The 14,233-nt window shown below is 34.4% G+C and overlaps 1 protein-coding gene across 5 annotated transcripts in view; it reads left to right on the top strand.

The window, feature by feature from the left end:
• Positions 1-14,233, top strand: part of cnot2 (CCR4-NOT transcription complex, subunit 2) — a 145,050-nt gene that overhangs the window by 375 nt on the left and 130,442 nt on the right. For 2 of the 5 annotated variants that reach the window (XM_072551691.1, XM_072551690.1), the window contains exon 1: positions 3-20. The exons of 1 other annotated variant lie outside the window; for it this stretch is intronic. Coding sequence is in view for 1 of the 4 variants with exons in the window: in XM_072551692.1 (XP_072407793.1) it covers positions 2,389-2,485 (97 nt within the window). In the remaining 3 variants the exon portion in view is untranslated. Of the gene's footprint in view, positions 1-2; positions 21-2,388; positions 2,548-14,233 lie in introns of those variants that run through there. 2 more of the 5 variants (XM_072551692.1, XM_072551694.1) reach the window with 2 other exon arrangements.

Below are 14,233 nucleotides of genomic sequence, written 5' to 3'. Positions count from 1 at the left end.
ACGAGGAGCCAGGGAGCAGAGTAAGATCCCGACCCCTGCGCGCACACATACACCTCAGGCACTGGGCCTTGCATCCGACTTTCGCCCTCCTCTTCACACTTTACATCATCATCCTCATCATCTTCATCGGGATACATTTTACACCACAAGAGCCGAGCGGTGTGCCTGGCGTTTCCGCAGTTATAACTACAAATTCCCCATTGGTTCTCAGCTCAATTTCAGAAATTTGGTGTAGCCGTGATATATCTGTTACTGTTCAGTTTTTTTAAAAAGCAGTCAGACAATGTTTACTTGTTTTCCTTTTGGATGCAACTTGTCTGTTTTAAGTTGCTGGTGGAAGTTGTATTTATATTTTGTTTCAAACATAGTTTTGTTCCATGCTGACACCATTGTTTGTAGAAAGTTCCTCGGGTCCATTCACAACGTAAGGCATGGCGATCGTCTCAGAATTGTATTGCACAGCCAAGGGCAAATGACATTTTAAAAAAAATCTAGTTGGCGATGAGGATCTTGCTTCAGTGGCTACCATTACTTATTATCGCACGTTTCAAATGTTTTGCTTCTAACCTACTTATGATGGAAAGAGCTGAGCATCTAAGTTTTATAATTCAATTTTATTATTCCAAATAATATTTTGCTGTTATTAATTTTTCCTATTAATTTTTTCTGAAAATTTAAAGTGGACAAGTATTGAATCATATTGGGCTATCACACTAGGAATCTCGTTTTCTAAATCTACCAAATTTCAACTACTTCAATAAATGTTTTAATTTAGGAAATGATTCACCTTATAATTTTTCTAGATTGTCAGAAATTTTTGAGGGATATGGGTTGATATTTACAAATAAAGATTGAATGTCAAACTATGTTAAAGTACTTCTGGCATAGCATAAATCCTTGGTTTAAAGAAGGAAGGAATAGATTTGTTTTTTTGTAAATGATGAACAACTTGAAACAAACTTCAAACAAGATCTTATAGCTTTGCAGAATAATTGGATATGTTAACAATTACACACTTTTAAATGAGCACTATGGGTATCAAAGCAGTAGTTATAGACATGGTAGGATATGCCCATTTGATTTAAAATTGTAGTACTTGTACATCAGCAACATTGCTAATTTGTGCTGACTTTGCTAAACAAATAGAACTTTTATAACTTCTATATTCACTTTCATGGTCAATTATTTTGATAGCACCACATGAAGGGATATATTCTTAATAAGAAAGAACATTTTCGTAGTTGTATGTATACATATATTACCTATAATTAAAAGATATAATATTGTTACAGTAAGTGGGCATTCTCACATGAGCTTGTAGTACTATGGTACTGTTCAGTGGATGTTTTACCTTTTTTCTCTATATTACAATTTTGAGACTATCTTTCAGGTGTGTGAGAATCTTGCCGTTACATCATGTAGCTCTTACTATTTAATTGGGGCACTACTACAACCATAATTGTATCTTTATGACTCAAGCTTTTACATGCTCTCAAATGTTTCAATTAATAGTGTTTTAATATTCTTAGTCTTGTTTTTCTCCTCTCCAGAAGATGAAAGAGGTTGCTCAAAACTAGTGTACTGTTGCTAAAGGCTCATTGTATTGACTGAAGAAATGCTGCCCTATTGAACTCTGGTTGTCACTAGGATTTCAGTAAAGCAGTACAGTATATGGGTTTGTCAGCATGTTGAATTTTGTGCATGTAATTCGGAACACACCCAGCGCAACTGTTTGGTTTTGTCCTTTCATGTGTGGGTTACATCTGGAGAGATCAATTTGATATCTTCCAATTGGATCTGCGTCATAGTTAGAGTTTAGAACAGGTCCATTACTGGTGGTGGCAATGCTAGGACAATCTTTCAGTGATTGATTCAGAAGATTGCATTTTTTAAAAAAAATGCATTATTATAAGTATTTTCCCTGAAGTATTTGCTGCTGCATTAAATAATGAAGCCCTAAGGGTTATTGAAGCTTTCAGCAAAATGTGAGATAAGTTGACAGGACATTCTGTGATCTTGCATAAGGGGTAAAACATTTGACCATTAATGAAAGACCAGAGTAAAAATTCTTTAGTTCTGCAAGATTCCTAACCACTTCGTTTGAATAATTGAAACATATGATTTGAAGATGCTACTTTGAAGTAGGAGTAAATGGTACTCAATGTTGAGTAGAATTGAAGATCGGAATACATTCTCAATGATTTTGGTGTTATGTTAAAGGGTATACTATTGGGAAAGAATAAAACTTTATAACGGACTAATGCGTAGTATGCTTGATTTTTCAAGATCAAAAAGTTTGATTACTTCGATAGTAATAGTTCATTTGAAGATAACTGGCAACATAACTATTTTGTTTTTTCACTGTGACACTCTCTTCTTTTTTTAAAGTGAAGAATGGCATCTTCATCCTTATTCTTGCTCAAATATTGTAGACCAACCCACAGCCGTACCAGTTTTTCATGACTTCTTAAGACGTACTTTCATGGCAAGTGGTTGACTTGGAATTTCTAGAATCTGAATTAACCAACTTCACCTCTCCTTTGAAAGGTTTGAATCAGAATTCATATGATGTTGCAGCTGTAGTGACATATATTGTTATAGATTTTATTATGGGAAATGTAATTCTAAACTGCAGTTGGCTAAAAATGTTAAACTCTTGGAGAATGTTCTTCAATGGAATTGCTAATATCGTCCTCTGTTTTTAGTTCTTCATTGAGATGCTGTTTCTGATAGTAGACATCAAATTAAGCTCATGTCAATTAAGTAAGGTTAAATTTTCATCATTGTGCATTTGGTATTTTTTTAAATGGCAGCTTGGTAATACAACTCAGCAGGATGCAAGCTACCAAATCTCTTTGTTTGTACTATTGTAGGCTTCTTAGATAAAAGTCAGTTGCCACTTCCCATCTGTCAATTTACAAACTGCAACATTGCTGCATACAATGAATTTTTCCCTTAACTTGGATTAAGTCCATTGTGATGGCAAGCTGAATTCGTTTTCAAAAGAAAGTTAAATTATATTGTAACTAGATAAGTGTTATTTGTATGGAATGATGTGTACCAAAATTCTTTTTAACACTGAAGAATTTATAGCTAGTTTCAGTGCAGCAATCATTGTAAGTGAAGTGAAAAGCTGTTGTGTTAATTGGTGGCGTTGCAGAAGCATTTTGTTAGTGATGATGATGAGGAACATGATAGCTAGCAAAAGTCTATGTCAATGTAGGAGTTAACACTGAATTAGTTCAGGTGAGTTTGTGGTGGAGCTTCTCAAATTTGATTTTTATTGGTGTTTAAATGTCTCATGAAATTCAGAATGTTTGGTACTCTGTATGGATGTCAAGAAGAGTCGGCATGAAATTGTGGGGATTTGCTTTTTGTATCTTGTACTGGGTTGATTAGTAAGGGGATCAAGGATTATGGGAAGAAGGCAGGACAATGGGGTTGAGAAACATATCAACCGTGATTGACTGGTGAAGCAGACTTGATGGGCCCAATGGCTTAATTTGCTCCTATATTCTTATAAGCATAGTTTGATATGTTAGATTAAGTTTTTTGGTTAGCGTTATTGCCCTTATCTTGTATCAACAATTTTGAGCTTGAACCCTTCAGGGATTTGTCTTTGTAAATTCAGTAAAGTTATTCAAAATTTGGCTTTACCTGTTCTTGTGGTGCGCACTGTGCCATATATCTGAATGGTATGTTGAGGTGACACCAGTCTTGCTTTTGGCCATATGTAAAGAGACTGATCCATTAACTGTCTTTTGAGATTTGATCTAGTGGGATAATAATAAAGTAAGTGTCTCTAATTCTATCTATCACTATTGCTGAAGTTCAAAAAATGAAGCTGGTCAAGGAAAAGGTCCTTTATCCATCTTCTCATGCAATTGGGGTTGGCTTGCAAACATCAAGAGAAGGATTTTGTATTTTTGAAAAAACACAATCTATATTTCAGTACAAAAAAGGCTAGGTACGAAACTTTTAACACTGCATGTGTGTCTGTTTGAATTAACAGGCCACCATTCTTTGAGAGAAAAACTAACTAAATTCTGGACCTGATACATATATGACCATGGCATGCATGGTGAACATTTCACCCTAAGTTTAATCTAGGCATTGAACAAAGGATTTGTGGTTGTTGATTAGAATTTATATTGTATTGAACATTTTCTTTACCAATTTAAATTTATTTGGAATAACAAACTACAATCAATTTGGAAGTAGAGATATTTTCTAGATTCTGGTGTGCTCTAGTCAGTTAATGATAATTGAAGGAAATTAGCTTTATTGCAGTAGGGTTGAAAGGGGCTGCAATTTTATTAGTGTAAGAGAATAGAAAAGCTTCTTTTCTGTTTTTGTTTCAACAAACGTGTTCTGTATTCAGCAATCTGCAAAAGTCAGAATCCTTTTCTGAGTACAACTTAAGAGGTTTCATCTGAATTTGATTGCATTTCAATGTTTTCAAAGTTTAAAAACAGCATGAATGTGGTGCCTTGTGTAAAAACATTTGATGTTCAAGTTACTTTGAAGTGCACTTGTTAAGTAGGCAGATGTATCAGCCATTTTGCACACTGCAAGGCCTCACAAATAGTAATGACATGCTTTTTTTGGTGAAGTTTGGCAGGCAGCAGGATTACTCTTTGCTCTTACAGCAACTTGTAATTGACCAAGCTTTTATTGTTGTACGTCTGGGAGACATACTTATGATAGTATTTCTCTCTGAGGGTCAGAAAAGTAATGTTGCCTTCAGTTCTAGATTGTACCTTCAGTTCTAGATTGGAGATATCTATTCAACAGTGTACAAGATTACAATCAAATCGCACTGGGAGCAAATTGAAAATTTGCTTAAATTGTATAATTGTTTTTGTACTTCTGACACAATTCTGCCCAGTTCATAATGATAAACAAAAAAAATTTGGATTTTTGGCCAACCTGTTTCATAGAATGTGTATTTTTTCCCCACTATATCTTGTACCCATTTAATCTCCTGTAGGAAAATCTAAAATTTTATTCTTGTCTTTCAAAAGTAAGTTGAGAAAAAAAAAGCGCCTTTTCAATTTTGTATAATACATGATATATCTTTGGTTGCTTGGTTTTTGTGATGTTGCAGGACCTCTAACACTTTGCTGTGTACTTTGATAACTCTCGACCTAAGCACATAATTCATCCAATTATTTGTTAAAAGTCTAGACATGGTGCAAGTTGCTGGATTTATTATGCAGATGTCTATTACCTTGAATGAAAGAATGTTTCTAATTGGAAATAAAAACAGAAAATGCTGGAAATAATCAGCAAGGCAGGTTACATTTGCGGAGGGAGAAACAAGGTTAAGTGTTTCAGATCAATGACCTTTCATCAGAATACATTGTAATCTGAAGTTTTTTTGATTGTTAATTTTTTGCTCAATTTTTTTTTTGGTTCTGTTTTTCATTAGATATATTCTTGTATCTAAATTCTATTAAAACAACCTGAATTATTGTGTGACTTGCTTCCTGAAAAATTTGCTTCAATTGAAAGGAGTATTTCCTTACAACATTTTATTTCTCCTACTGCTTCATTCTTACATTTATTTACTTTGTGCTACTTTCAGTTGAGTTATTTTAGATATTTTCTAACCAGCCTGTTCAGAGATGTTATGACACATTTCAAGAGCAGGTGGGATTTTATGTTTCATTGAAATCAACTACTAACCACATTTTAAAAAAAGTTTAAATATTAAAATACTTTCGTGGCCCCAAATGACTTTTGCTGGTTAGTGTATAGCATTACTGATACCTAATTTAAAATCTGCTCTTCATTGAGAATTGTTTTGACATTTAACATTCCCTTAGAAATGTTAAGTCATGGTTGAATAAAGGGGCACTTTGATTTCAAGGTTATTTGGATTATATTCTCTCGTCTTGTGCAAAAGTAGTGAATGTAGTCACTGCTGCAGATTAGGGTTTACGTTCTGAGAACTGACTGCTGGTAAGTGCTGAGCAGTTTGTCTAATTTGCCAACCATAATAACACTTGATGCCAGGAGCTTGGTAGTTCCAGAACCAGCACAGATGGAGTTTGTTCAACATTAAATTGAATTTTCTCAGCCTCATAGTTTAAAATCTCATCAGTTATATACCTACTATATATGTTTGCATACCTGTCTAATATTATGATCGTTTTATCATCCCCCAACATAAAAGTAGTTGGTGATGTGATAAAGTGAGAATGTCAATCTCTAATTTCTAAAGACTCAGAATTACTGCCAAGATTAATTGACTTACTGGAATTTTGAGTTTCCAAACAATAATTCAAAAATACAATAAGTGCAATTATAAAATGCTAACTTCCATAAGAGATTTTTTTCCCCTTGTTCATATGTTTTGGGCAGCTTTGAGGATCTGGAAAGTAGGTGATTAAGTTTATGAATTTGAGTTCCTGGAGCAGAACTTCCACAGGAGGCACAAATCAGTAGTTTGGGTACAAGCAATGGTGGCACTTAACAGGATTATTTCATAATTCACATTAATAAAATTTACGCTGGATTCCTGAAACCACTGTTATAAGCCATGATATCTTTGCCTATCCTTAACTTGTTTTGCATTTTATTTAATGAATATAATTTGTGTGAAACTTCTTAAATATAATATTTTTATGCCTTATATGTAAAAAATTGAATATTAAGTTTCATAATCTTCGTAATACACATGCTGTTTTGGTAGAAAGACAAGTGTGTGAAAATGGATAAGCAAATTCTCTGTGAAATGCACAGTCACAATTAGTCTGAACATAAGCTACAGGTGGTAAGCTTCAAATTTTGAATGATTCCATTACAGGCAAAAATGTCAGATTTTTAAATTGTAGCAGATTTACTTACTGAAAGAGTTTATTGGGATTTATGATAGTCTGTTGCAATTCACAGTTTAAACTTTTGAGACTCTTTAGAATGCCAGTAGGCTAATGTTCAAAACCTTTTAGTGTCTGAGGTAAGATTATTACATTGTTTCCACAGTATGAATGTTTTGAAATGTATCTTTTCTAATCCATATCAATGTTAGGTTCACACTGTACTGACTTCGGCTGAATAGCTCATAAAATTTCAACAGATAACTTAGTGTTTAGTATGCACATAGGAAATATGTAAACCAATATTGTCTGTTCAAAGTTATAATTTTAAGGAACAAAAATAGGAAATTGTTTTGGATTGAAAATTTGTTGAATTTACTCATTATTTTCATCATCTCTCCTCTTCCTTACAATTTCTTAGATTTACTTTTATTGTAAGTTTTGGTATATCAAACTACTGCTGTTCTTCAGTTTGCAACAGCTGTCTGCAGGAAGCAGAGTTTGAATCACATGTCATTGTAGGTCCCATAAAAACTGTCTCATAGTATAATGCATAGAAAAGGAGACCATTCTCCTATCATGACTCTTTTCTGGTACTTTGATAGGCCTAGTGTTGGTTTGATCTGCTATACTGTCTGCACATAAAGTTATTTTGATTTTGATGGCCACTGTCTTCAAAGTCATTGTTAAATGCATGTTGGAATAATAACACTTCTAGAGAATAAACTACACTTTTTGAAAAAGGTTAAAGTATCTTAGATATTACTGTATGTACAAACTCTGTGCTGGGTTCCACCCTCAAGTGTTCATTTATAAATATTTGTGTATTCTCAAATATTTTGTGAACAATTTTGCAAAGCAATACCATTTTGGAGCTGCATCTATGCACAGTGTATTTCTTTAATCAGTCAGTTTGAAGAATTAATATGATAAAGTAGTGTTTGAACCAGGAAGTGTCAAATATTTTAAGTCTACCATCAGATAAATAAAATGAAATGAAGACAGAGAAATAAAAAATTGAGGAAGTGATGAGACAGTTTTTCAAAAAATATAATACTTTTTTGAATAATTAACCTCTAAAGGATTGTAGCTCTCCAATTGTAAAAGTTCAGTATCTGTTTTCCAAAGACTGTTTGGTAGTAAGTAAGGTCTATCAAAATGTTAAAAGTTTCCTTTCACATAGCTTTTTCTGGTGAGCTTATCAGGCAGGTGTAGTGGCTGAATATTGTTTGATGAGTGTCTTGATGATTTCCCAGCGCGGCACAGCTCCTAAAGCAGCTATACATCTGAGACAGCAGCTTCCTGATTTTCACATTTAACTGTTTAGGTGTAGTTGCTGACAGTGTCCAATTTGCACTTCAATAATAGTGGCCGCTGTTAGTCTCTGATATTTCTACAGTGAAATCCAACAAGTTATATATATTTGTTGATCAGTATTGTAACTTCCATCATCAATGGGCAACAAACAATTTTTAATAAGTTATAATCAATGTCTCAAGCAATAATATTGTACAGAATAAAGTTTGGACCTCAAAGACTACTTTTAATTTGATGTTATGATGGGAATTATGTGATTCAAATTTTTGTCTACATTAAATCCCCAGTTTGTGTTGGCTATGTTGCTTAATTTGAATTATTGAATTTTCTGTGAACTGTAACTGATCAAAGAACTTAGTCAAGTTTCGTTCAAATCAAACGTTATCACACCCTTTTTTTATTTAGGCATGATTTAAAAATTTGTATTTTACATAATTTAAATGATGAAAATTGTTGAATAACAAGATATGCACTTTTAAAGCAACCTTCTAAAATCCTGAATCTGTGCAAAGTTTTCAAATTTTTGTTCATCAGTCATCAGATTTAATTCAGTTTTCTATACTTGCTAACATAGCTGTTGTTCGTGTTGCTGAATGCATATCCGTATGCATTTCAAAATGTGGCAGATGGAGTTTAAATTGGATAAATGTGAGTTATTGCATTTTGGTAAAATAAAGAAGGGGAGGATTATGGATACATGTTGTCGAACAGAGAGACCTAGGGATTCAGGTACATAATTCTTTTGAAGTTAGCATCTAATATAGATCCTTTAGCATGCTTGCCTTTATTGCTCAGATCATTGAGTAGAGGAGTAGGCACGTCATGTTGAGGTTGTATAGGATGTTGATGAGGCCTCTTCTGGAATGCTGTGTCCTGTTCTGTTTGCCCTGTTGTCGGAAGGATATTATTAAGCTGGAGATGGTTCAGAAGAGATTTAGCAGGATGTTGTTTGGAATGGAGGGTTTGAGTTATAACGAAAGGCTGGGACTTCTTTCAATGGCGTGTAGGTAGTCAGGTGGTTACCTTTATCGAGGTTTACAAAATCATGTGAAGTATAAGTAAGGTGCCTTTTCCTGGTGGGGCCATTTCCAAACTAGGGGGCATATTTTTAAGGTGAGAGGAGAAAAATCTAAAAAAAGACATGAAGGCAATTTATTTACACAGTGGTCATGTGTGGAATGAACTTCCAAAGGAAATATTGGATGCAGGTGGATAAGTACATGAATATAAAATGTTGGAGGGATATGGACCAAATGCATGCAGGTGGGACTAGCTTATTGGGATTATGTTTGCCACGGATTGGTTGGACTGAAGCATCTGATTCTTTATTACTCCATGACTCTGATTTGACTGTTGACCACTCACAGACATCATTCAAAATATCAGGCTAGTGTCTTCAGGAGTTTGCCAGGTAACCCCCACCACGCAAGTTTAAAAACAACAACTTTAAAGAATGCAAGATTTATTAAGGTAATTAATGGCAATCATGTACTTCCAGTTGAAGGACAAATGTGATTAAAACTGTTAAAGTAACCTTCAAAAGAGGTTTTGATGACCTTTTAACAATCTTAGTTAGTTATTCCATATCGAAGCAATGTTTGAGTATATCTGCTGTCTGTTGTTTCTTCAAATGGATTTGATCAGTTTTCCTTATTGCACTTGTTGCTCATACCTAAGTTCAGGATAAAAATATGTTGGTAAGGTGTAATGTGTAATTTTTAAAAACTATATAAATTATATTGATTTGATTGTATTTTTATGAGCCTTTTCTGCACTTCTGTCCATGAATGGTTGGGTAGTTGCTTAACCTGGTAGATTAGTTGGGGCTTGAATGATTTGAGGTCCAGAAGCTGTGTCAGAAGAAGATAATTTTTAGCCGCTGGATTCATTGTTTTTGTGGAAAGGTGACTCTCTTTCCAGACATTGATTGAACTAAGGATTGATTTGACTTAGTGTCTGCTTGAAAATTATTTGAATTTTCCTCCTTTGATAGCATTCCAAAAGATTATTCATTTATTTATTTACTTACTTATTTATTTAATCCAAAAGTTTATCTAATCCGAATGAACATAAAGCATTGAATTTGTCTGGTAGCACTGCTTCTGAATCAGAAAGTTGTGGTTTCAAGTCTCACTCCAGGGCTAGACTCTCATTTGAACTGAAGGAATGTTGGAGGAGACTTATTGGAGGAAACTGAGGACTTATGTTTGCTTGACCTTGAAGGGGACATTTTGTGTTTTAGTGTTCTGACCAATGCTTTTCCCTAAACAAAATCACAAAAGCAAGCCTTTGTGCTTTTTGGGAGCAGTTGCCTTGTGTGGTTTCCTTTTGATTTGGACCTAAAAAATAATCTAAATGGCATGTTTCAGATCTAGTTTGCTGCTTTTGTTCCATGTAAAAGTAAATTAAACCAAAGGAAGATTAAGAAAGAGTTTAGATAATGCTATTAGTTTGAGTTTATATAGTTGGCAAAATGAAATTAAACAAAATGAAGATTATGATATTTGATGACATTGAGTATTTTGAAATTTCTAAACAAGGATCCTGACAATGCTCAAATTAAAGTTGTTACTTGTGTCTTAGTTACATCTTCTAGACAGTCAAAGTCGTAGTAAGATTCAGTTTAAGAAAATATTTGGACCCAGAACAGCCAAAGTAGATGACAGTCCAAACTCAGATTTTGTTAAATGTAAAATTGAATGCACTTGCATTATTTTAGACCTATACGATTAGATTGCAACATGTTCATGGTGTGATCGAAATAATGGAAAACATAAGAACATAAAAATGTAGAATATAAAAAGGTACTGTGTAGTGTCAACGTTTGCAGATAACACTAAGATGAATGACAAAGCAAAGTGTGTAGAGGACACGAAGTATGCAGAACAATATTAGATAGGTTAAGTGAGTGGACAAGGATCTGGCACATGGAGTACAATGTTGGTAAATGTGAGGTCATCTATTTTGGTAGGATTAATAGCAAAATTGGCTGAAATTTAAATGGTGAAAAATTACATCATGAAGCTGTGCAGAGGGACCTGGGTGTCCTTGTGCATGAATCACAAAATGTTGGTTTGTGGTGCAGCATATAATTAAGAAGGCAAATGGGATATTGTCCTTCGTTGCTAGATGGATGGATTTTAAAATCAGGGAGGTTCTGCTGCAGCTGTATAGGGTTCTGGTGAGGGCACACCTGGAGAACTATCTCCTTACTTGAGAAAGGATGTACTGGCACTGGAGGGGATGCAGAGGAGGTTCACTAGATACATTCCAAGGGAAGAGGGTTAGTGTATGAGGAGAGATTGAGTTGACTGTGACTATTGTCATCGGATTTTAGAAGAATGAGGGGGAATCTTATAGAAACACACAAAATTATGAAGGGAATAGATAAGCGAAGCAGGAAAGTTGTTTCCACTGGTAGGTAAAACTTGAACTAGGGGCAGAGCGTCAACAAGGGGGAGCAGATTTAAGATTGAGTTGAGGAGAACCTTCTTCACCCCTAAGAGTTGTGAATCTCTGGAAGTCCTTGCCCAGTGAAGAAGTTGAGGCTACCTTGTTCAGTGTCTTTAAGGCAAAGATGGATTTTTGAACGGTAAAGCAATTAAAGATTCTGGTGAGCAGGTGAGTAGGTGAAACTGAGTTCACAAAAAGATCAGCCATGATAATATTGAATGGTGGAACAGTCTTGAGGGGCCAGATGACTTACTCCTGCTCCTATTTCTTATGTAGGCGAACATTAGAAAACGAAAGGCTGGTGGAAGTTGTGAAGGTTCAGAAAAACAATGAAAGGTTTTTAAACTTTGGTGTGGCAAGAGTGAACATAGTGGATAGAAAGATAGTCGGTGGTAGAATTTTGAACTATTGAATTTGGCATGTAAGACAGAGCTGACAAGGCTGACAAAAATGGTGTTGTGAAACAATGATGTAACATGTAAGGTTTTCAGAAGGACTTGAGGCAAAGTAAATAGCTCATTAGATGAAATTAACCAGTTTTAATGCTTGGTATAATATTGGGATTGAAACTCCATTGCAAATTGAAGGAAGCAGCACATTTGTGTTCAGTTTGGTTCAGCTGACTGTGTAGGGATTGTATTCAGTACAGCAATAGAGTTTTTACTGCCAAAATATGTTATTTTGGTTAATCTAGTTGTTTTAATTTTAAAACTCTACATCCTAGCCCACTCATTTTCACTTTTTTCACTGCATTGTGCTCTGTTCCCCAAAATATTGTTGGACCACTGGTTATATTTAAAGTTTTGAAACAAAAATACATTTTGGAACATTACATGTTTTCTATTCTGGACCTTAGTCTTGTTGTGTCCTTATGTTGAAAAACTAAAGGAAAAATATGACTTGTGTGCAAGAGAAAAAAAAGAGGAAGAGCCTATTTACAGATTTACTACAGTGATGACCTTTGAACCTGACGTTCATTTAGAACATTTTAGAAAATTCCTTTCATTAACTTGAAAAAAATTGTGTATTTTTAAGAAAATGAAAGTAAATAAAAATATTCCCTCCCTTGTTAACATGTTATGAATGATTCTGTCTTGTGCATCTTTTTAGCTGAGAAATTGGGAAAATAGACATTTGAGCACCCACTTTTGTTGTGGTAACCCTCTTTGTTTTTGTTCTTTTGGCACTGAAAAAGAAATGCGCGGCTGGAATCCAAAGTGCTTTTAAATCAAGTTCTAGTTAATTGCAACTGCATAACATACCAATTCTGAGAAGCGAAGATTTGGAATTTCTGGCTATTTGGTCATATCTACATTGTGTTCATTCATCTATCACTTGATTCATTTGTATGCTTGAGACTATGTAAAGAAAATACCCTTTCTTACTGAATATGGAACTAATTTTCCCAACTGTATCATTACTTCTATTGTTTGATGTTGAATACTTAGTATTTTTGACGAACTATACGATACTGTGTTTGATTGTGGTTCACCTGGAGTAATGAAATATGGGATTCTAGCTTTGAATACCTTAAAGATTGAAATGTTACATATCTTTAAAATCTTGATGTGCATGCTTTTGAGCTCTTGAAGTTTACTGATCTAAAGGAGCCCATTCAACCATTGTGCCTATCCTGCCTCTTTGCCAGAGCAATCTAAAACTTGTCCCTTTTGTGCTGCCCATTCTCATTAAGCCTGAATCTTCCCCTATTTTATATGTTTATTTTTCCACTTAAAACACTCTGTGTCCATGCGTCTGGCTCTTTCCTCTAGTCTACGCGGCTTGAACTCAGAAAACTACACAACCAGATTTAAGCATTATTTCAACTACTGGCTGTAGTAAGACACTTTAAGCTTTAATAATTTGCTGTAGAATAAAAGTTCTCCTAATTTCTCAGTGATTATTTTACATAACCCCTTATCAATAGTTCTCATAGCAGGAAAAATAGTCTTTTGATAATAATATAACAAAATGCTTGGTAGCTTTTTAAAAAAAACGCCAAGTTTCATCATGACTTTCTCTGTTCTAGTTCAAATAAATGTAATATCTCCAGTCCCTCCCATTTTCATTAGTGATAACTGAGTGCGTTTTACAAATTGAATATATTAGTTTTAACGAGGCACCCAAACTGTTTGACGTATCCTATGGATTTTTAAAATCTATATTCTACAATTGTCTATTAGATTGGGTTTACCTTCATTCATTTGCACTTCCAACGAACTTTTTTTATTCATTCTGATGATGGATCATTTATTGTCAATCTCGAGTTCCCCTTGGTTTTAATTTTTTAAAACTCCCTCGATTTGGGGACACTTCCATTAGATTGGACTTTAGTGAATGTGAATCCTTTATTTAAAAAGTGAGGGAGACATAAAGCAGAAAACTACAGGCCAGTTAAAATGTTGAAAGCTATTCTTATCAGGGCACTTGGAGAAGTGTGAGGTAATCAGGCAGTGACAACATGGTTTTGTGAAATGGAAATTAGATTTAATGAATCGGTTGTGGTGTACTTTGGATTTCCAGAATGTATTTGATCAGGTGTCATGTTAAAGATTGTTGTGAAAAACAAAATCTCATGGTATAGCAGTTAGCACATTGGCACAGATAGAAGATTGGATGGCTAACAGAAAGTGGAGAGTAAG

This window comes from Chiloscyllium punctatum, chromosome 32, assembly GCF_047496795.1.
Source record: "Chiloscyllium punctatum isolate Juve2018m chromosome 32, sChiPun1.3, whole genome shotgun sequence".
NCBI classification, from domain to species: domain Eukaryota; kingdom Metazoa; phylum Chordata; class Chondrichthyes; order Orectolobiformes; family Hemiscylliidae; genus Chiloscyllium; species Chiloscyllium punctatum.
This window is presented reverse-complemented; position numbering and strand designations above follow the sequence as displayed.